Source organism: Nicotiana tabacum, chromosome 2 (assembly GCF_000715075.1).
Source record: "Nicotiana tabacum cultivar K326 chromosome 2, ASM71507v2, whole genome shotgun sequence".
NCBI classification, from domain to species: Eukaryota; Viridiplantae; Streptophyta; class Magnoliopsida; order Solanales; family Solanaceae; genus Nicotiana; species Nicotiana tabacum.
The window spans coordinates 124,737,510-124,755,260 of NC_134081.1; the positions used below are offsets into that span (position 1 = coordinate 124,737,510).

At 34.4% G+C, this 17,751-nt stretch overlaps 1 protein-coding gene across 2 annotated transcripts; it reads left to right on the forward strand.

The window, feature by feature from the left end:
* The first annotated feature begins 213 nt into the window (after positions 1-213).
* Positions 214-5,462, forward strand: LOC107790428 (DEAD-box ATP-dependent RNA helicase 17-like). Of its 2 annotated transcripts, none has more exons than XM_016612355.2 (10): positions 214-409; positions 533-605; positions 735-844; positions 1,226-1,369; positions 2,196-2,304; positions 2,391-2,746; positions 2,830-2,903; positions 3,037-3,341; positions 3,682-3,928; positions 4,733-5,462. In XM_016612355.2, exons 1-10 carry the CDS (start codon positions 277-279, stop codon positions 4,976-4,978), a joined length of 1,797 nt encoding a protein of 598 aa, XP_016467841.1. In that variant the 5' UTR covers positions 214-276; the 3' UTR covers positions 4,979-5,462. The 2 variants fall into 2 exon arrangements, with proteins under 2 accessions (XP_016467841.1, XP_016467844.1); XM_016612358.2 differs by having other exon boundaries at positions 241-409; positions 1,264-1,369.
* Positions 5,463-17,751: the final 12,289 nt, after the last annotated feature.

Here is a 17,751-nt window from a genome sequence, read left to right on the forward strand (position 1 = left end):
AGTTTATATTTTCAGGATAAAATAAATACAGACTAATTTCTAAATAGCATAGAATGACTATGTGTGCACTTGGCCCGGCTATTTGTGCACTTCCCCAGGAACATCAATACTCGGCCCAAAATGTATCCGGACAACGTGCGGCCCTAAAATGAAAATCGAACGAAGCCCACTATTTCCAATTATCAAACTGTAAGCAAAACAATGTCTTTTTTCAGTTGAATGAATACTAAAACCCTACACAATACCCAGCGCTTCTAAACTGAAACTGAAGAAAAAATGGAGCTAAACCTTAACAAGAGGAAAAAGCAAAAGATTGAGAACAACAACAAAAACAGTAATTCAGAGGTTTTCGCTTCTTGCTCTTTCCAAAGTCTCGGTCTTCACCCTACCTTATGCGACCAGCTCAAAGGTTTATATATATATATATATTCTAGCTGGAATTATTATAAAGTGCATCTTTTTCGTGTTAATTTTCGAAAGTTATTTAAAAAAAATATTTTAGGCTTCATTTTTAATGTAAATTTGATAACAGAGAGGCTTGGATTCGAGGCTCCAACACTTGTTCAGGCTCAAGCAATTCCTGTTGTCCTATCCGGTCGACACGTGTAATTTCTTTACTCTTTGATATTTCTATTCAATTATATGATGGATGTGTTTGTATTTTGATTTCAAGTTTTGTGTTTCTTAATGTTAGAATTGATTTTTAGGATTATTTTTAATGAATATGGTGACAGGCTAGTGAATGCGGCTACTGGAACGGGGAAAACTGTAGCTTATTTGGCTCCAGTCATTCATCAGTTGCAGAAGTCTGATCCCAGGATTCAGCGAACCGATGGTACTTTTGGTACGTGTAATATTTGCTTATCGAATCTGAAAATAAAAATGTGATTCTCATTAGAGCTTAAATTATGTGCATTGACGATGTAAAAAGTATTTACACAATCAGGTTACTTAAAAAGTAATTGTACGTGTCTCTATTTAAAAACATTGATTTGTAACCTAGAATAAAGGGCAAGTAACTTGTTATAACAGGTTAAATTACACTGATGGTGTAAAAACTTCATTACCCTGTAATCATCTTTCTCATTATTAGAATAGCTGTGATGGTATTTAGGCTAAAGCAAGTGTTTGCTTTATAACAGGTATAAGAAAATCACCTACCTGCTTTTATTTCTCTTGTAAATTTTGGTGATTTAATTCGATTTAACTGATGTATTTGGGATAGCGTTGGTTCTTGTGCCAACGCACGAATTATGCATGCAGGTGTATGAGATCTTGCAAAAGTTGTTGCACCGTTTTCACTGGATTGTTCCTGGCTATATTATGGGAGGGGAAAACAGGAACAAAGAGAAAGCAAGATTGCGAAAAGGTTGGTGCATTTTATTCCCTTTTTATTCGTTGTCCTTGTAAATGAAAGTAGTGTTTTGCTTTTAGACAAAAACTTCTCCTTGTCTGTTTTTTCCAAATTAGATTGCCTACATTGCTCGCATTTGTTAGCTACAGTAACGGATGACTTTCTCAACATTTTCAGTGCTTTTGTATAGTGTTGGTAGTACATGTTCTTGCATCCTGACCTCTGGTCTGATTTACTTTAATAACTTAAAGTCAGGTGTCTTGCTATAGTAGAAAACTTTTTCATGTTGCTTTTATTCTAGCTTTTTACTTAAATAATGCTGAAATTGGTGCTGATGAGCAGAAAGTGACAGTTCCATAGTAGGTGCTAGGATTTCCTTTTTGACCAGCACCAGATTGCACGCATTTTATTCTTCTTAAAGATATACAATGTTGCATAATACAAGGGTTACAGATGGATTTACGATGATTCTAAACTACTTTAGTCTTCGTTTTTTTGTTTTAGGTTGGATTTTTAAATTCTTTCATATGGTAGTGGCGTAGCGCCAAATCTTACAAATCTGTTTTCATACTTGTAAGTCTAGTGAGCCACTCTCTTGGCTCCAGGCCCACTCTTCGTCCTATGAGTTATTTTCTCTGCTCTGAGCTAAATGCTACCTACTCTTTCTGCTCTATGCTCTCTACACCGAGTACTTAGCCCGTCGTGCCACTATTATCCTTTTGGGGTATTGCTGTATGGTGTATAATATTAATCAGCGTTCTCTGTAGTAATACTACTGGAGAGTTTTTCTCATCTTGATTTGGCAGCATTTCAAAAGCCTCATCATAATGCTCATTTCTAGGTATATCTATTCTTGTTGCAACTCCTGGACGTCTTTTGGATCACCTAAAAAACACATCATCATTCTTGTACACGAACCTGCGCTGGATAATTTTTGATGAAGCAGACAGGTATGTCTATGCTTTATCTCTCAGTGGACATGCTCTCTTACTAAATTCATATCCTAAACCCCTCAATTGCATGTATGCCTTTGTAGAATTCTGGAACTTGGATATGGTAAAGAGATTGAAGACATACTTAATATTCTGGGCTCTAAACCACAGAAACCTGTTGGCAAGGATAACGCAACTTCACGGATTTCTGAGGTTCAGAGGCAAAATTTGCTGTTATCAGCTACATTAAATGAGAAAGTAAATGAGCTCGCTAAAATTAGTTTAGATAACCCAGTGATGGTTGGGCTTGACCAGAAAACAGAGCTACAGTTAACTCAGCAAGACATGGAACCAATGGAATTTAATGGGAAGGATATATTAGGAAAAGATGGCAAACTACTGACTTCTTCAACTGAGGAATATAAGCTTCCGACTCAGTTACTTCAGCGATATATAAAAGGTATGATTAGGAAGTATATATTCGTATATTACCCTGATTACTTGCTGTATGATCGTATTATTCTTATGGTGTTCTATTCACAGTTCCCTGTGGTTCTCGGCTTGTAGTGCTTCTTGCAATTCTGAAACATCTGTTTGAGAAGGAGCCTTCCCAGAAGGTAAGGCAATTCTTTAGTGCCAAACAAGCAATTTTGACTTGTAAAAATGGTAGTTATATCATTCACTGGCATCAAGCTTGAACATGTTTTACTGTCAGAAGTTGAGCATATTCTACATTTGTACCTGGTACAGGTTGTGGTGTTTTTTTCAACATGTGATGCTGTAGATTTTCATTACTCATTGGTGAGTGGATTTCAGTTGCTCCCTCATCGGCAATCAGATATTGAAGACAAACAACTGTTTTTGAAATGCAACACACTTCGGTTACATGGGAATATGAATCACGAGGACCGAAGAACTACATTCAATGCTTTTAAAACAGAAAAATCAGCACTTCTGCTGTCCAGTGATGTTGCTGCTAGGGGCTTGGACTTTCCAAAAGTTAGGTGTATTATACAGTATGATCCTCCAGGAGAGGCGACTGAATATGTGCACCGGTGAACTCTCTCTCCCTCTTTCTTTCCTTTTAAATTTTTCGATTTAAAAACATTGGACAATAATTCACGTTCGGTCCTGAAAAAGGTTCACTTTTCTGACTTAAAAGGTGACATATCCTTTATGTACACCTTTTTTGTGGTTGCACATATTTCTCTCACTCTTTTCCAGGTATCCCAAGTTTCCTAGTGCCATCAAGGAAATCAAATTTCCTTAAGCCAGAAGCACTACCAAGTCTGGAGTAATTGAACACACATCAACACCTCAATAATTTGTTTTCCAAATTTGAGTAGTGTGCTTATTCTGGATTTGTGGTTTGATGTTAGTTATATCATAATGCAGGGTAGGAAGAACTGCCCGCATAGGTGAAAAGGGAGATTCTTTATTGTTCCTACAGCCAGTTGAAACTGATTACTTGCATGGCTTGGAGAAACATGGGGTGACTCTAACAGAGTATCCCCTTCAGAAACTTTTGGATAGCTTTCCATTGTTTGGTATCAAGTACCACCCGAAGAATTTTGTTTCAGTAGACACGCATCCCTGGGCTGTTTCTCTGCAGAGAGCATTGGAATCCTTTATATCATCAGAGGTATGAGAATTAGTCTTATTTATGTTGAATTGCTGATTTTGTTTTTCTGCTTCTTGCACAGTTAGTTAACGAATCTCATCAACATGGTACAGCAGAGCTTGCATTTCATTTCATTTTGGCGTACCTATCTGCAGTTGGAAGTCCAGTTTCTTAGTTTCTAGATATATATATAAAATAAGTTTCTTAAATTCTATTATTTTCATCCTTCTGGTTGTCCCTTTTCTATTGTGTGCTATTGCTAGTTGACATTACTAAAACGCCTTAGGGTGAAGTGAGGGTTGAAAACAACTTAAAACGCCTATTTGGCATGAATGATCTCTTGGAACTTGTTCTCTGTAGGGTGAAGTGAGGGTTAAGCTTGTACAATGTATTCTACCATGGGGGTATCTGCTTCTCTTTTTGTTGTTTGTGCAAATTATCTGAATGCTGTAAATAGTTATACTGAAATAGGCTTCGTTTGGTTGACGATTTAGAGCTCTATTGGATATTTGATTTGCTTCCATTTATCTTCCTCTAGCTCATTATGATCCCGGTCTTAAAATTAAATTGTGAGAATTGCCCACATTCTGATGGGATTGCAACACTTTTGGATGAAGGTTAACATTTGATGGCTCCGCATGCTATTAATGTATTACTGTAAATTGTAATACCCTTTTTAATGCTTAGAAAGCTGATAATTCATTAGTTGTATCTGAAAATTGCTTCGGCCGAGTAGATACACCTCAACTACAGTATTACTCAAGTAAGACGGAATAATTTTTTTTATATACTTCAAATGATGGATTGCCTCGTCGATGTTGTCAGCTAAAGATGAAGAAGATGGCACAAAATGCATTTTGCTCATGGGTTCGTGCATACACTGCCCATCGTGGTGAACTTAAAGGGATTTTTATGGTGAAGAAACTTCACTTGGGGCATGTAGCAAGAAGTTTTGCATTGAAGGAACAACCATCTTTGGTTAATAAATCGCTCCAAAAACAATCAAAGAAGAGGATGAGAGATCAGAAACATAACAACATATCGAAAAAGAGGAAAGTTTCTAAAAGATGATGAGCATTGAGGATGTGAAACGTTTGTTCTCAGATAACCTTGAGATATTGGCTAGGATATGTACACAAGATGAGCATTGAGGATGTGAAACGTTTGTTCTCAGATAACCTTGAGATATTGGCTAGGATATGTACACAAGATGTTTCTGTCTAGCATCTTCAGTTGCCCTGCCTCTCTACCGGCTACGGCCGGAGCAAGTAGTCCGATGAGCTCGTGTATTCAGTTTTGCTGAGGAAGTTAAAACCAGTACTAGTTGCTCTGGTTTTGAGATTGTGCTGGCAGCTTGCAAACATATGCTCTTTCTGGTGAGAATGTATCAGTTGTATTTAAGACAAAGTTCTAACTCTAAGCAGGGTATTCATAATATTAGCATTTTAATTATACTAGGAAATTTTTTGTATACTCTAGGAAATTTTGTACCCAAAATCTTCAAGAACTAAAGTTGAAGCACTAATAGTTCATCTGTATTTATTAGTTGTGTGCATGGATTGTGTTCGTTTTATGCCTAAAACCAAAAATGAAATCAATTTAGCGGATTAACCAATAGTCTGGAAATTTCACGGTTCCTGGCTGGTTTTGGTTTGGTTTGGTTTGATTTGATTTAGTTCATTGGTGTTTTAGAATTCTTCTCCTTTGCTTATTTTAGGGAGAGTATAAATTTTGAGAAAAGTACATGTACTATATGAACCCTACTTATCCCTTCTCCTTTAATATTTCAAGATTTATCATCTCTTATCAGTTAGTGTGAATTATTGTTGAGAGTTATGACAAAACGGCCTTAATGTAGTGGGCCATAGGGCCTTAACCCCTACGAGCTGAGAGTCAGTCATGAGTCAACCAACACAAGAGTCGAGGCCCATGGGCCCTAGCCGTGTGAATCTATATCAAAGTTACGCGTTGACGGTTCGAAGTCCATAAAAAGCAATGAGGTGTGGATCCACCCACGTCACGTGAATGTTAGAGATCTTCCTAATAGGCAATGATCGTGGTATCCGGATCAGCTTGCGTGCCTTCAACTAGTTTCACGGGTTACTTGCTATGTTCCATCAGTACATGTACATGGTAACTCTAACCAACAAGGTTTGGATAGATGAGAAGAAATAACCTAGTATTTTTTTATAATCATGATGCCCGGATCAGGTTGCGCGACTTCGACTAGTTCCATGGGGTATCTGCTATTTTCCATCAATACATATACAGTGTAACTCTGACCATTACCAAAGTTTGGACAGATGAGAAAAATCACCTAGTGTTTTTTCATAATTATGATGCCCGGATTAGCTTGCGCGACTTCGACTAGTTCCATGGGGTATCTGATACCTTCCATCAATACAGGTACAGTGTAATTGTGACTACCAAAGTTTGGACAAATGAGAAGAAAATCACCTAGTATTTTTGACTCCATTGAGATTTGAACATGAGACCCATGGTTATCCATTTCATTAATTACTTGAACACCCTCGAGTGCTAATGGGCCCATAAATTGTGGTGGGCCTTTGTCCATTAATTAGGAGGCCATGCACTCGTGACTTGACCCACTTAAACTCCTCATGTTTGCTTGGCTACTTCTCTAGTATATCTCGTTTTCCAACTCCAACTCCTTTTGATAGATATGCTGAAAATTACAAAGAGGAATGAAGAGATGTAACATATATAGTCAAGTCAATGTGGTTTCTTTCATTAGGCCGAATACGCACACAGCAGACAATGACATCCAGCTAATAGCACTAAACTTTTTGGTGTTCATTGCTTTAAGAAAAATCCCATGTACCCTCTTTAAGTGTATTTCTTGATAGTTTTGTCACGTATGTTTCAAAATTTCATTGATACTTCATTTAATGTTTAATCTTAAATCATTCTCTTAATCAAATGAGTTAAGATATTTAAATGTATATTGCTGAGACATGTGCATAAAAGAGATAGTCTTTGGCTTTGCAATCGAAGTGAACTGATGAACTTAGTATATAAGTGTCCTCCCACCCCGCCCAGAGGCGGATTCAGAATTTAAAGCTTATGAGTTCGGAATTATAATATTTTTAAGTTACTGAGTTCTAAATTAATAAGTTGTACATATTCAATGGATTTCTTAAGACAAATACATGATTGGAACAAAAGTTACTGGGTTCGGCCGAAACCGCACTCTACCTCCCACCAGGGGCGGAGGGAGAGTAGAACCTCTGGGTTCGGCCGAACCCAGTAGCTTTGGTCCAAAGCATGTATTTATTTTAAAATATTCATTGAACATGTATAAATTATTAATTTAAAATACAGTAACTTAAAAGATTTAGAATCTCGAACCCATAAATTTCAAATCCTGACTCCGCATTTATCTCCCACCCATCCCCTCCCCCACGTGAAGGGCAATAATAGGAGGAAAGAGGAAAGTGTTGAGAAAGGAGTCAGGGGAACAAGTGAAACAGAGTATTTTGTTTAGGTGCTGTCGGTGTTAAATGCAATATGGGAATTTTACCATTAACAAGCAACACGGCCGACTCTTTGCATGAAAACAGGGTATAACATAATATTTGGAGAAGTTCCCTTCTGGCCATGCCCTTGTTTATTGCCGTCAATTTCGTCTACTGTTTTTACCCCCTTTACTTCCACACATTCTGTCTGCTTTCTGTCCCTTTTGTATATAAATATTATCCCTTGTTTTTACACATTAATCTTATACAATTGGTTTGCTGTTGATGGAATAGAATTTAATTTTTGTGTATTAATAATGTATATATGTATATACTTTCCCACCACCACCACATTGAGAGCGTTTTACCACCGGCTTAGGATTTTCTGGCGCGAATTCGAATTTTGTCGGATTCCAATCAGCGACGGAGTCAGAATTTTCATTAAGGAGTGTTAAAATATATAAAAATAAATATACGAGAAAATTAAGGGGAGTCAACATATAATATGTATATGCATATAATATTTTTACCTGCCTAGACAATATATTTTTCCAACAAAGGGGTGTCATTTGACAACCCTTCCTATAAGGTGGCTCCGCCACTGACTCCAATACGAGTACCGGACACCGGATGAAAAATGAAAAGAAAACCCTAAGAAATAGACCTAGAACTTGTTAAAATTAATCAAATTATACTGACAGCGTAAAGTTTTTTATATTGTCCGTGCATATGAGTTAAAGTTAAATCAATTGATATATTCTACCTACCATGTATCATTAGCAAACACTTCAAACTAATTCACTATATATGATGTGAAATTGTCACATATATATTTGATTAGTCGAGTTTTGAGCAAGGATGCAAGTTTAGGACGAGGGAAATGAAATTTGAGAGAACAGGGTGAGAAGGAAAAGCAACAAGTAGAGAAAAGATTTGAGTAAAAAATGCTTTTATCTCAAAATTTGGAAAGACAGAGTGGAGGAAGATTGATATAACCCCACCTTATAATGGTGCAATAAAAATTGGAGCCCCCTCCACCAGCTAACATAATAATGTTAATGTGCCCCCCTCCCTTCTCTTTCTTTTCCTTCCTTAGTGGATGACACGTCATTACTTTGCTTTCATTTCCCAGCTAAGAAAAGAGTTCTTATTTTATTGTTGAAGGGAGTCTTGACATAACCGGTAAATTATTGTGATATGACCAGAAGTTTATGGGTTCAAGCCGTGAAAATAGTCTTTTGCAGAAATACAAGGTAAGACTGCGTACAATAGACCGAAAAAATGATACTATATAATCGCTCTCAAAATAATATATATATATATATATATATATATATATATATATATATATATATAACAATACTAAAATATTCGGTATGTTATATACAAATTTTATATATATTTTCGGCTACGGAATATAAATAGTTTCTGGTGCGGGCTAAAAGTGAAAAAAGTTCCAATAGACACTTGTGATCCGGCCCTTCTCCGGATCCCGCGCGTAACGAGAACTTAATGCACTAGGCTAACCTTTTTTTTTTCTTCCTATTTTATTATTCCTTTTCTTAGCCCCATTGTTACTGTTAATAAAGGAGCTAAAATATTTAGTTAGGAGATTTAATTTATAAAAAGGTAAATCAAAGAAGAAGACAGGATTTTCAATATTTAATATATATATACTAGTTTTAGTGTACGTGCGTTGCACGTGTGTATCGCATCAATAAATAAAAAAATGTACAAGAAGAATAAAATGTGGTAACGTTAAGCGTTGTTGCATCAAAATACTTACAATATTTATTTAAACAATGCAATTGAATGTTATTACATACTTAATTGACATAGTAGATAAATTAAATATCTTCAAGATGATGTATTTATTTAATATTTATTAATATTTTGAATTATAGTAATTACATAGAAATCGTTAACAATTTTAGTCTAGGATTTCCTTATAATAACTGACATTATCCAAAGTAAATTATTATTGCATCGCAAATAAAAGTCTGAAAGCCGAATTCATGTCATATTATCATACTTTAGAATGTCAAAAGCAGTAAACAAAATAAGTTCACATGATATGACAAAACTCAACTCGAAGAATATAAATAGAGGCGTTCCTTTGAGATTGCCGCTATGGTTTTCTATTCTTTGTAAAACCCGCGAAAAATATAATGAACTGCTTACTAACAACTGAATAATCAAAAACACATTTGCTTAGCCTTTTCTTTTCTTTCTAAGAAGTTATAGAATTATTTTTTTTAAAGAAAAAAAGAATTATAAATATTAATCATGAACGAAGCAACTTGCCAACCCTACATACTGTGTAATTTATATTTTATGAGTTAGAAAATTATATTATACACCCAAAATATCCAACTGAATGAAGAAGGAGAAAACTATCTCATTAAAGGTCAATACAAGTCTTTCAAGTTTTACTTATATTATAAAAAGAAGTTAGCGTGTAGTAATACCTGAGAAAGATGATCCATAATAAAATTTGAGAAACCATATTCTACAATTTTTTTTAGCCAAATTGTTGGTTCGTCTCTGCAATATTAGAGAAAAGAGAGTGGAGGAAAATTAATCTTCTCTATTAGGGATCTACCACAACTAATATTATCCTTGGTAGTATATTAACTTTGTTTATATATACTTATATGTTAAGATTATTGTAAGTAGGAAGTTTAATAATCGATGGAAAATATTTTAAAGTTGCTTTTGACGATCAACTTCATTGATTGGCCTTATGCATTACGCATAAAGGTGTTTGTATATATCAATAAAGATGTACCAATAAAGATATATATATTAATAGTCTCCGAAGATTAAAACCAGAAAGCTCTAACCTTATTGTGCCTTCATCAGCACGAAGCAAAATAATATGTGGCATGAATCACTGTGTCATGAATCAACAAATCTATGAAAAAATAAGAAAATAATTAGATCAATAAGCACATCAATCAACCATGTGCAACCTTAACCTACGTAAATTATCAAAGACTGTATAATTTAAAAAGAATAGAATTTGAAAACTATCGAGCATGGTCTTAAGGAGGTTTTTTTTTGTTTGTTTGTTTTTTTTCGCACATCGGTGAAATTCTTCTATAGACAGGTGCACTTTTATAACCCTAATAGGATTTTATTTTCCACCAAAACTCTATCTCTTACCAATAACAAATGAATATAAGGAAACAATTAAATCAATTTCTGACTTTTCACGTTAGAAGTGTTATTTATTTATGACGCTAGCTTCACCATATATTAAATTGAATACTTAATAAAATTGCCAATAAAATGATAGGAATAGGAGTCGTGACGTGGATGAAAAGTAATTGAAAGCCTATTTTCCTTATTATGTTGTGGATTTAAATGATTGAAATTTTATATATGGAATGTCAAAGTGGCATGTTCATAACGGACTTCAGAATTCAAATAATATTAGTTTACGCAGATTTGTAATTTTTTTAAATTTCAAAGCTCTAATTATTAGGGTATTTTAGTTGGTTTCAAATCCTAAATATTAGGAAAATAACTTAAATTACTATATTGTTTAATGTGGACTTCTATTTCTAAAGGGTAAAAAAGGCTAACGACATTTCGCTAAGATTCTTCGTGCTTTTAATATAGTAGAGATATAGATAGATACATATATATAATATATACATATAAATTTATTCGGTTCGGTTCAGTACTTTTTGATATTATTTAAAAATAAAAAATTATTCTAATTATTCGGTATGATGTAGATTTATATCAAACCTATGATCTTATTAAAAAAAACCCAGTAATCGGTTTGAAAGGTTCGTTTTAGAGAACCATTGAGTGGGTTGCTCTAGTGGTAAGCACCCTTCACTTCCAACCAAGAGGTTGTGAGTTCGAGTTACCCCAAGAGCAAGGTGGGGAGTTCTTGGAGGGAGGGAGCCGAGGGTCTATCGGAAACAGCCTCTCTACCCTAGGGTAGGGGTAAGGTCTGCGTATACACTACCCTTTTCAGATCCTATTAGTGGGATTATACTGGGTTGTGGTTGTGGTTGTGGTTGTTGTTGTTTTAGAGAACCATTGACATCCTTGCGTAAAATCTAATGGGAACGTTTTGTTTATTTTTGGTAAAGACCAACTTGTGGTTTCTTACTTCTAAATAGTATTTTTGTTTTAGACAAAACAGGAAAAGAAAGAAAACACACGGCATTATTTTGTTTCCTTAGAACTTTGCGAAAATCTCTCTTCTCTTGGCCTTGAAATTTTAGAATCGTTTTAACGTTTCTTACTATGATATCCTTCTTTATAATAATAATAATAATCTTATTAATTTAAAGTCATATAGTTAGAAAGTAATTAATAAAAAATTAATTAATTTAATAGACCTAAATATTAGGAATAATAATATAGAAGGAATTATAGTTGTGTTACCTAATTCGAGCAAGGAAATTTTTTTATATAAGGTAATACAATTTAATTGATTTTAAAGTCCTAAATATTATAATTTTTTACATAATTTAAATAGAAAAGATTTAATAAGTAGAATTTTAGTTAATTTACAATTCTAAAAATTAGAAAAAATAAATAAATGATAATTTTATCCTATGTGAAATCTATTTTTCAAGGATAAAAAAGGCGAACGACATTTCGCTAAAGGTCTTCGTACTTTTAATATAACTAGTCTTTATGTACGTGCGTTGCACGTATCTCGCTAATCATTAAAAGAAAGATGAAAATTATTTTCTTCCTTATATTGAAAATCAAAGTTTTATCTAACTCTAAACATTAGATATTTTTTCATGTTATTTCTCAAAATATATCATTTAACCGACGATTTGAGAAAGACATTGTCAATGTCAATCAAGTTACAATTTTAGAAATTAACAAAATATCACTGTACCCTTTTGATTGTCAAGTTATTCTTCCATGACTTTTTTTTATTCCATGATGTAAGTTTGTAATTTGTATATCGCGTAGTTAGTCATCTTTGTTTGTACATGTTTAGAGTGAATAAATATTTGAGTTTTAAGCTTAATCTAGAAAGGTTTTAATTTTCGAAGTAAACCCGCAACTCTCTCTAGCTTATTCATAGTAGAATTCAAATACTAACGGTGATTATAATTTTATCCTACATGAATAGTTAAATCCTAAAAATAATATAATTTACTAATTTGGCGCTTTATTCTTATATACATTCTTTTCCATCATTTTATTTTTCCCTTTGTCCTTAGAGTATGATTTCTTTATTTTTCCTCAACTTTGCGTACCAAATTTCTTAATACAACAATGTAAAACTTTTCCTACAAATTTCAGCTTCATCTAGAGGTTTAGTTGTCCACTATCATCTAATCTTCTTAGAACGTATTGCACATCATAGTCATATGGTTTATTTGTGAGAATTACATTAATGAAAATAAAATACCTCACATCCAAATCTAGATTATGGACATTTCTTATATCTTGTCTCAATATATGTCAATTAAACAATGTTTTAGAAAGATAATTCCAATTTACCCTTTCGATTATCAAATTATTACTTTATGTAAAAAAAAAATAGTTTCATGATATTTTCGTTGTCTTTCTTAAAGAAAAAAACGTATGTTCGTAAATCTTGTACATTACGCGTTGTGCGTTTCTGTTCTCTATTTGATGTAGTTATAAAAAAAAATAACTTAATGACCTGCATATAAAAATTTAATGAAATATGTGATATTTCAAATTATTAATTCTAGATCGGCTTAGTTATAACATACCGGAGGAGAATGATTCGCTGTCTTTTTTTATTTTTTGGTTATATGCTAATATTAGTTTATATGGAATAAATCAAAATCTCATATATTTACAAAAATATAAAAATTCTAAATCTCATACAAATTGGAGAACGAAATATATGAACCAAGCATATTGTTGACGGAAAAAAAATTAATAAATAAATACTATCCTCTATCCAAGTATATGGCGGAGAGTAGCAGTCCATTAAGTCTGAATAGAATTGTACCCAATATCAACTTTGTATGTATTTGTAGTTTAAATTAGAAAGAAATTTCATTCTTGGGTAATTTATAATTATATCTTTAAATTATATAAATATTTAAGGGTATAAAAGTTAATCAATATTTCGGGAATAATTTAGTCGTTCAACATTTAGTATAAAATATTCGTACTTTTATAATAAATATAGATATAAATATAGGAATTTGAATGAACCCCTTGCATCCCCAAGCCCCGCCCCCTGATTACAACCAACTTCCAACTACATTAGTGGTGGATCCTATCATGGGTTCACGGATTTGACTGAATCCAATTTTACAACATTAAACGTCATATATATGTATACAGGAATACTTATAAATAAAGTTAGATATATATTTTAGAATTCACTTTTTAAACCTAGAACTCAGAATAACTATATTTAAAATCCACCACTGAAGTTATCAAAGGTATCTCGTTACTCATGATCAATTATTATCTATGAGGCCTATTTACATGTTAGATTATAACAGTAGTAAAGTGTATGGTTGGATGATTCCTTGTTGGTCAATCACACTTGTTTAGCTGTGGATAATGTAAGACGGAGAATATTCTGTGGTCCAAAGATCCAAAATGAAAGATAAAACACAGTTTTAGCAGTGAAAAATCCCAAGAATTATATGGGTGAGTGCAAAATATCACTATTAATTATAGTCTACCAATTTATTATTTATGGTAATTTTGCCATCTTATGTATCAACTCGTCTTCGTGCTAGGATGTCGAAAAATATGTACTTATTATTAATTATTACGATTAACTGATAACAGGTTGTATCGTGTATTTTCTTGTGTTTGATGTAAATATCATATTGTATAGGGTAAAATATGTTCATATTAAATGATCATGTGAGAAAGCGACACGTGGAGCCGGAGACAGAAGGCAGTCAGGACCGAAGGCAACAATCTCGTTTCTTATCAGAGAGAATGAAATTCATAAAGGCGAAATTAATGTCTGTCACCCGGTAGCATTCAATGAAGAATATTCTATAAAATTAAGTGCACGGTCCATTACAGAGAATATGGCATACACTGTTTACCGTTACACATTCTTCAATGGCCCTCATAATTGTCATTTAAGAGGGGCTTGATCCTAAGACCTTGTTCCCTATGTGCAACTATAAATAGTGAGCTCTAACATCATTGTAGAGAGAGAATTTTCGGACAAACATAAACTACACTCCGTTCAATGCTCAATAAATATTGTTCTTACTTGCTTATTTATATTGTTCTTAATACCTCCGGAAGCTCTGTTCCAGGGCCCAAGGTCTATATTGTCTCATCTCAATTTTATCGCTAAGTCTTATATTTTTGTCTAATTCATTTATCATTTTAGAATCAAGTCGATTCACTTGTCAATAAACTGCGTATAAATTCAACTGTACCATTTTTCGGGCGAACGAAGAAACAAACAATGAAGCAATATTGGTCAAATTGGAGATGCTCGATGAATGCAGGGACTTGGCGTATATAAGAATGGCAACCCAAAAGCAGAATATAGAAAGATATTACAATCGAATAGCCAACCTCCATTATTTCAAAGTAGGAGACTTGGTTTTAAGGACAGTAACGCAGAACACCCGAGAGCTCAACGCGGGGAAGCTAGGTCCAACATGGGAGGGCCCATATCGGGTTTTAGCTGTCACCGGAAAAGGGTCATATGAGTTAGAAAATCAAGACGGAGAAAAGTTGCCAAGCAACTAGAATGTAGCACACGTCAAGAGATACTATTGCTGATGAGCCTCGCCTATACTGAAAGTATGTGCTGCACTCTTTTTTTCTTCGTCCAGTTTTTGTCCCAATTGGGTTTTTCTGGCAAGGTTTTTAATGAGGCAGCAAAAAAAGCATACTACGAAGGAAGTTTCATCAGCAGAAATAAGACCTTTAAATGACAAGGCACACAAGCAAAGAACCACTATGGAGCGATTAGATAGTCTTTGGCTCGGTAGTAAAGTTCCTACTGGGAAATAAAGTTTTCTATCGAGTAAAGATTACCCGACCGTTCACAAGTACAAACCACTGGGGACTGTTAGATAATCTTTGGCTCGATAGAATAAATTCCTAAGGGGAAGTGAAGTTTGCTATCGAATTGAAGATTATCTAGCAATTCACTAGTGGAATCCTCAAAGGTGCAAAACTTCGATTGTTCAAGTTCGCATTCGAACATTGGGGGTGGAGGGGGGATGATATGAGGATATGGCAACAATGACTGCCACATCGACCGAAATACGAAATTCGAAAATATAGTCGTATCATCGGGACCGGGGACTACGCGGCCAGCCCTGTAGAAATAAGTTGTACAAGTTAGCCACAAGAAATGACAATTTATTTTTAGCACAACGAATGCTTATGTACTTTAGAAAATGGAAGGAATAAAGTAAAATTATTTTATTTTTATTTTATTTCTTGTTTAAACGATAAATTGATTTTATCATTTGAAAGTTAAACAAATACTTCAAATGTTAGTGCCAAAATAAACATGAGGCGTCCTCTTCAAGAGCACCGTAAACATAAAAGGGCCATCTCTTATGAAAAATCTTGGGGGAATAAAGGTTCATTAATCGAGCCAGGGTTAGCTCCTCTCCTGTCTCCTGGCATAGACGTCGAAGACAAGCAATATTCCTCACACAGAAGGACTTACTTGTGCGAGGCATACCTGGTAACTGATGCAAAACTCCATGATAGCGGAGTCAAGCTCACCGCTCAAAGAAAATTACCCCAAAGTGAAGGGATACGTATAAAAATACATGAAACCCTTCTTGGGTAAAGTTATCCGCTTCGCCAGGTCAGGAGAGATGATGTTTAAGTCTTGGCAATGACAGTATTCCTTCACAGCAGGATTGCTGAAAGGACGGATAGAAGAAAGATACACGCCAACAACCCAAGTGCGGGGATTAGCGGAAGGGTACTTTTCTTTGAAGTCCTTGGTTGTGACAAGGCTCCTTGGAATGATAGTGCTCACCGTATGAGTAGCAGAATCATTAGCTTTACCTTTGTTCTTTGAGGAACTAGGATTTTTGGAAGAAGAAGCCATTTTTATCATAAGGGAGAAACAGGTTCTCTATGAAGAAGAAAGTTAGAGAAAGTTGAAGATAAATACGAGTTAAATAAAGAGAATTTGAGTAAGTTTGAAAAATTATGAAGTGTAAATGAAGAAGTTTGACGCGTATAAGTAAATGAATAAGCGGCTAAAATCGTGACCATAAGTATCTCGATAACTAACAAAAGTGATGCTGAATTGTGGGATGACGTGTGTTCGGGGCATTAAATATGAAGAGACGTGCGTCTAATCAACCGTTGGAAACTTTTCAGAGGGGGTCATAGAATTTTCCGCCAAAAACGGTGTCTTTACCAACTTCCTGGTGACACAAAATTATGCCACCGAAAAGCGGGGGGGAAGGGGGGAAAGCTATCTGTATAGAGTAAAATATGTTCATATTAAATGATCATGTGAGAAAGGGACATGTGGAGCCGGAGATAGAAGGCAGTCAGGATCGAAGGCAACAATCTCGTTTGTTATTAGAGAGAATGATATTGATAAAGGCGAAATAAATGCATGTCACCTGGTAGCATTCAATGAAGAATATTCTATAGCATTAAGTAAATGGTCTGTTACCGTGAATATGTCATTCACTGTTTAACATTACACATTCTTCAATAGCCCGTATAATTGTCATTTAAGAGGGGCTGATCCTAGGACCTTGTTCCCTAGGTGCAACTATAAATATTGAGCTCTACTATCATTGTGGAGAGAGAATTTTCGAACAAACATACACTACACTCTATTCGAAGCTCAATAAACATTTTACGTACTTGCTTATTTACATTGTTCTTACCGCCTCCGGGAGCTCTGTTCTCGAGCTCAAGATCTCTATTGTCTTATCTCGATTTTAATGCTAAATCTTATATTTTTGTCTAATTCAGTTATCATTTTAGGATCAAGTCGATTCACTTATTTATAAATCACGTATAAATTCAATTGCACTATTTTACAGGTAAACACATGTGTCGGTCAATTTTTACGTATGAGCAACCGTTAGTAGAGCTATATGAATTGGCTCGTGCTTATAAGTGGCAAGTAAAAAAGGCAGTTTGGTGTATAAGGTATTTCGTGTTTACACAAGGTCTGAAAAAAGGAATGTGATGTAGATAGTGTATCCTAATACAAATATTAGTGGTTGCTTTCACGGCTTAAACTCGTAACTAATAGGTCATACAGAGATAATTTTATCGTTGTTTATAAGTGACAAGTGAATTTGCGAATGCTTGAGGCTGTCTATGAATAATTGAACATCCTCCACATAATAAATTCAAGAAATTCCAAGACTCGAGAAATTTTAAGGTCGTTAATTGAAACGGGAATAT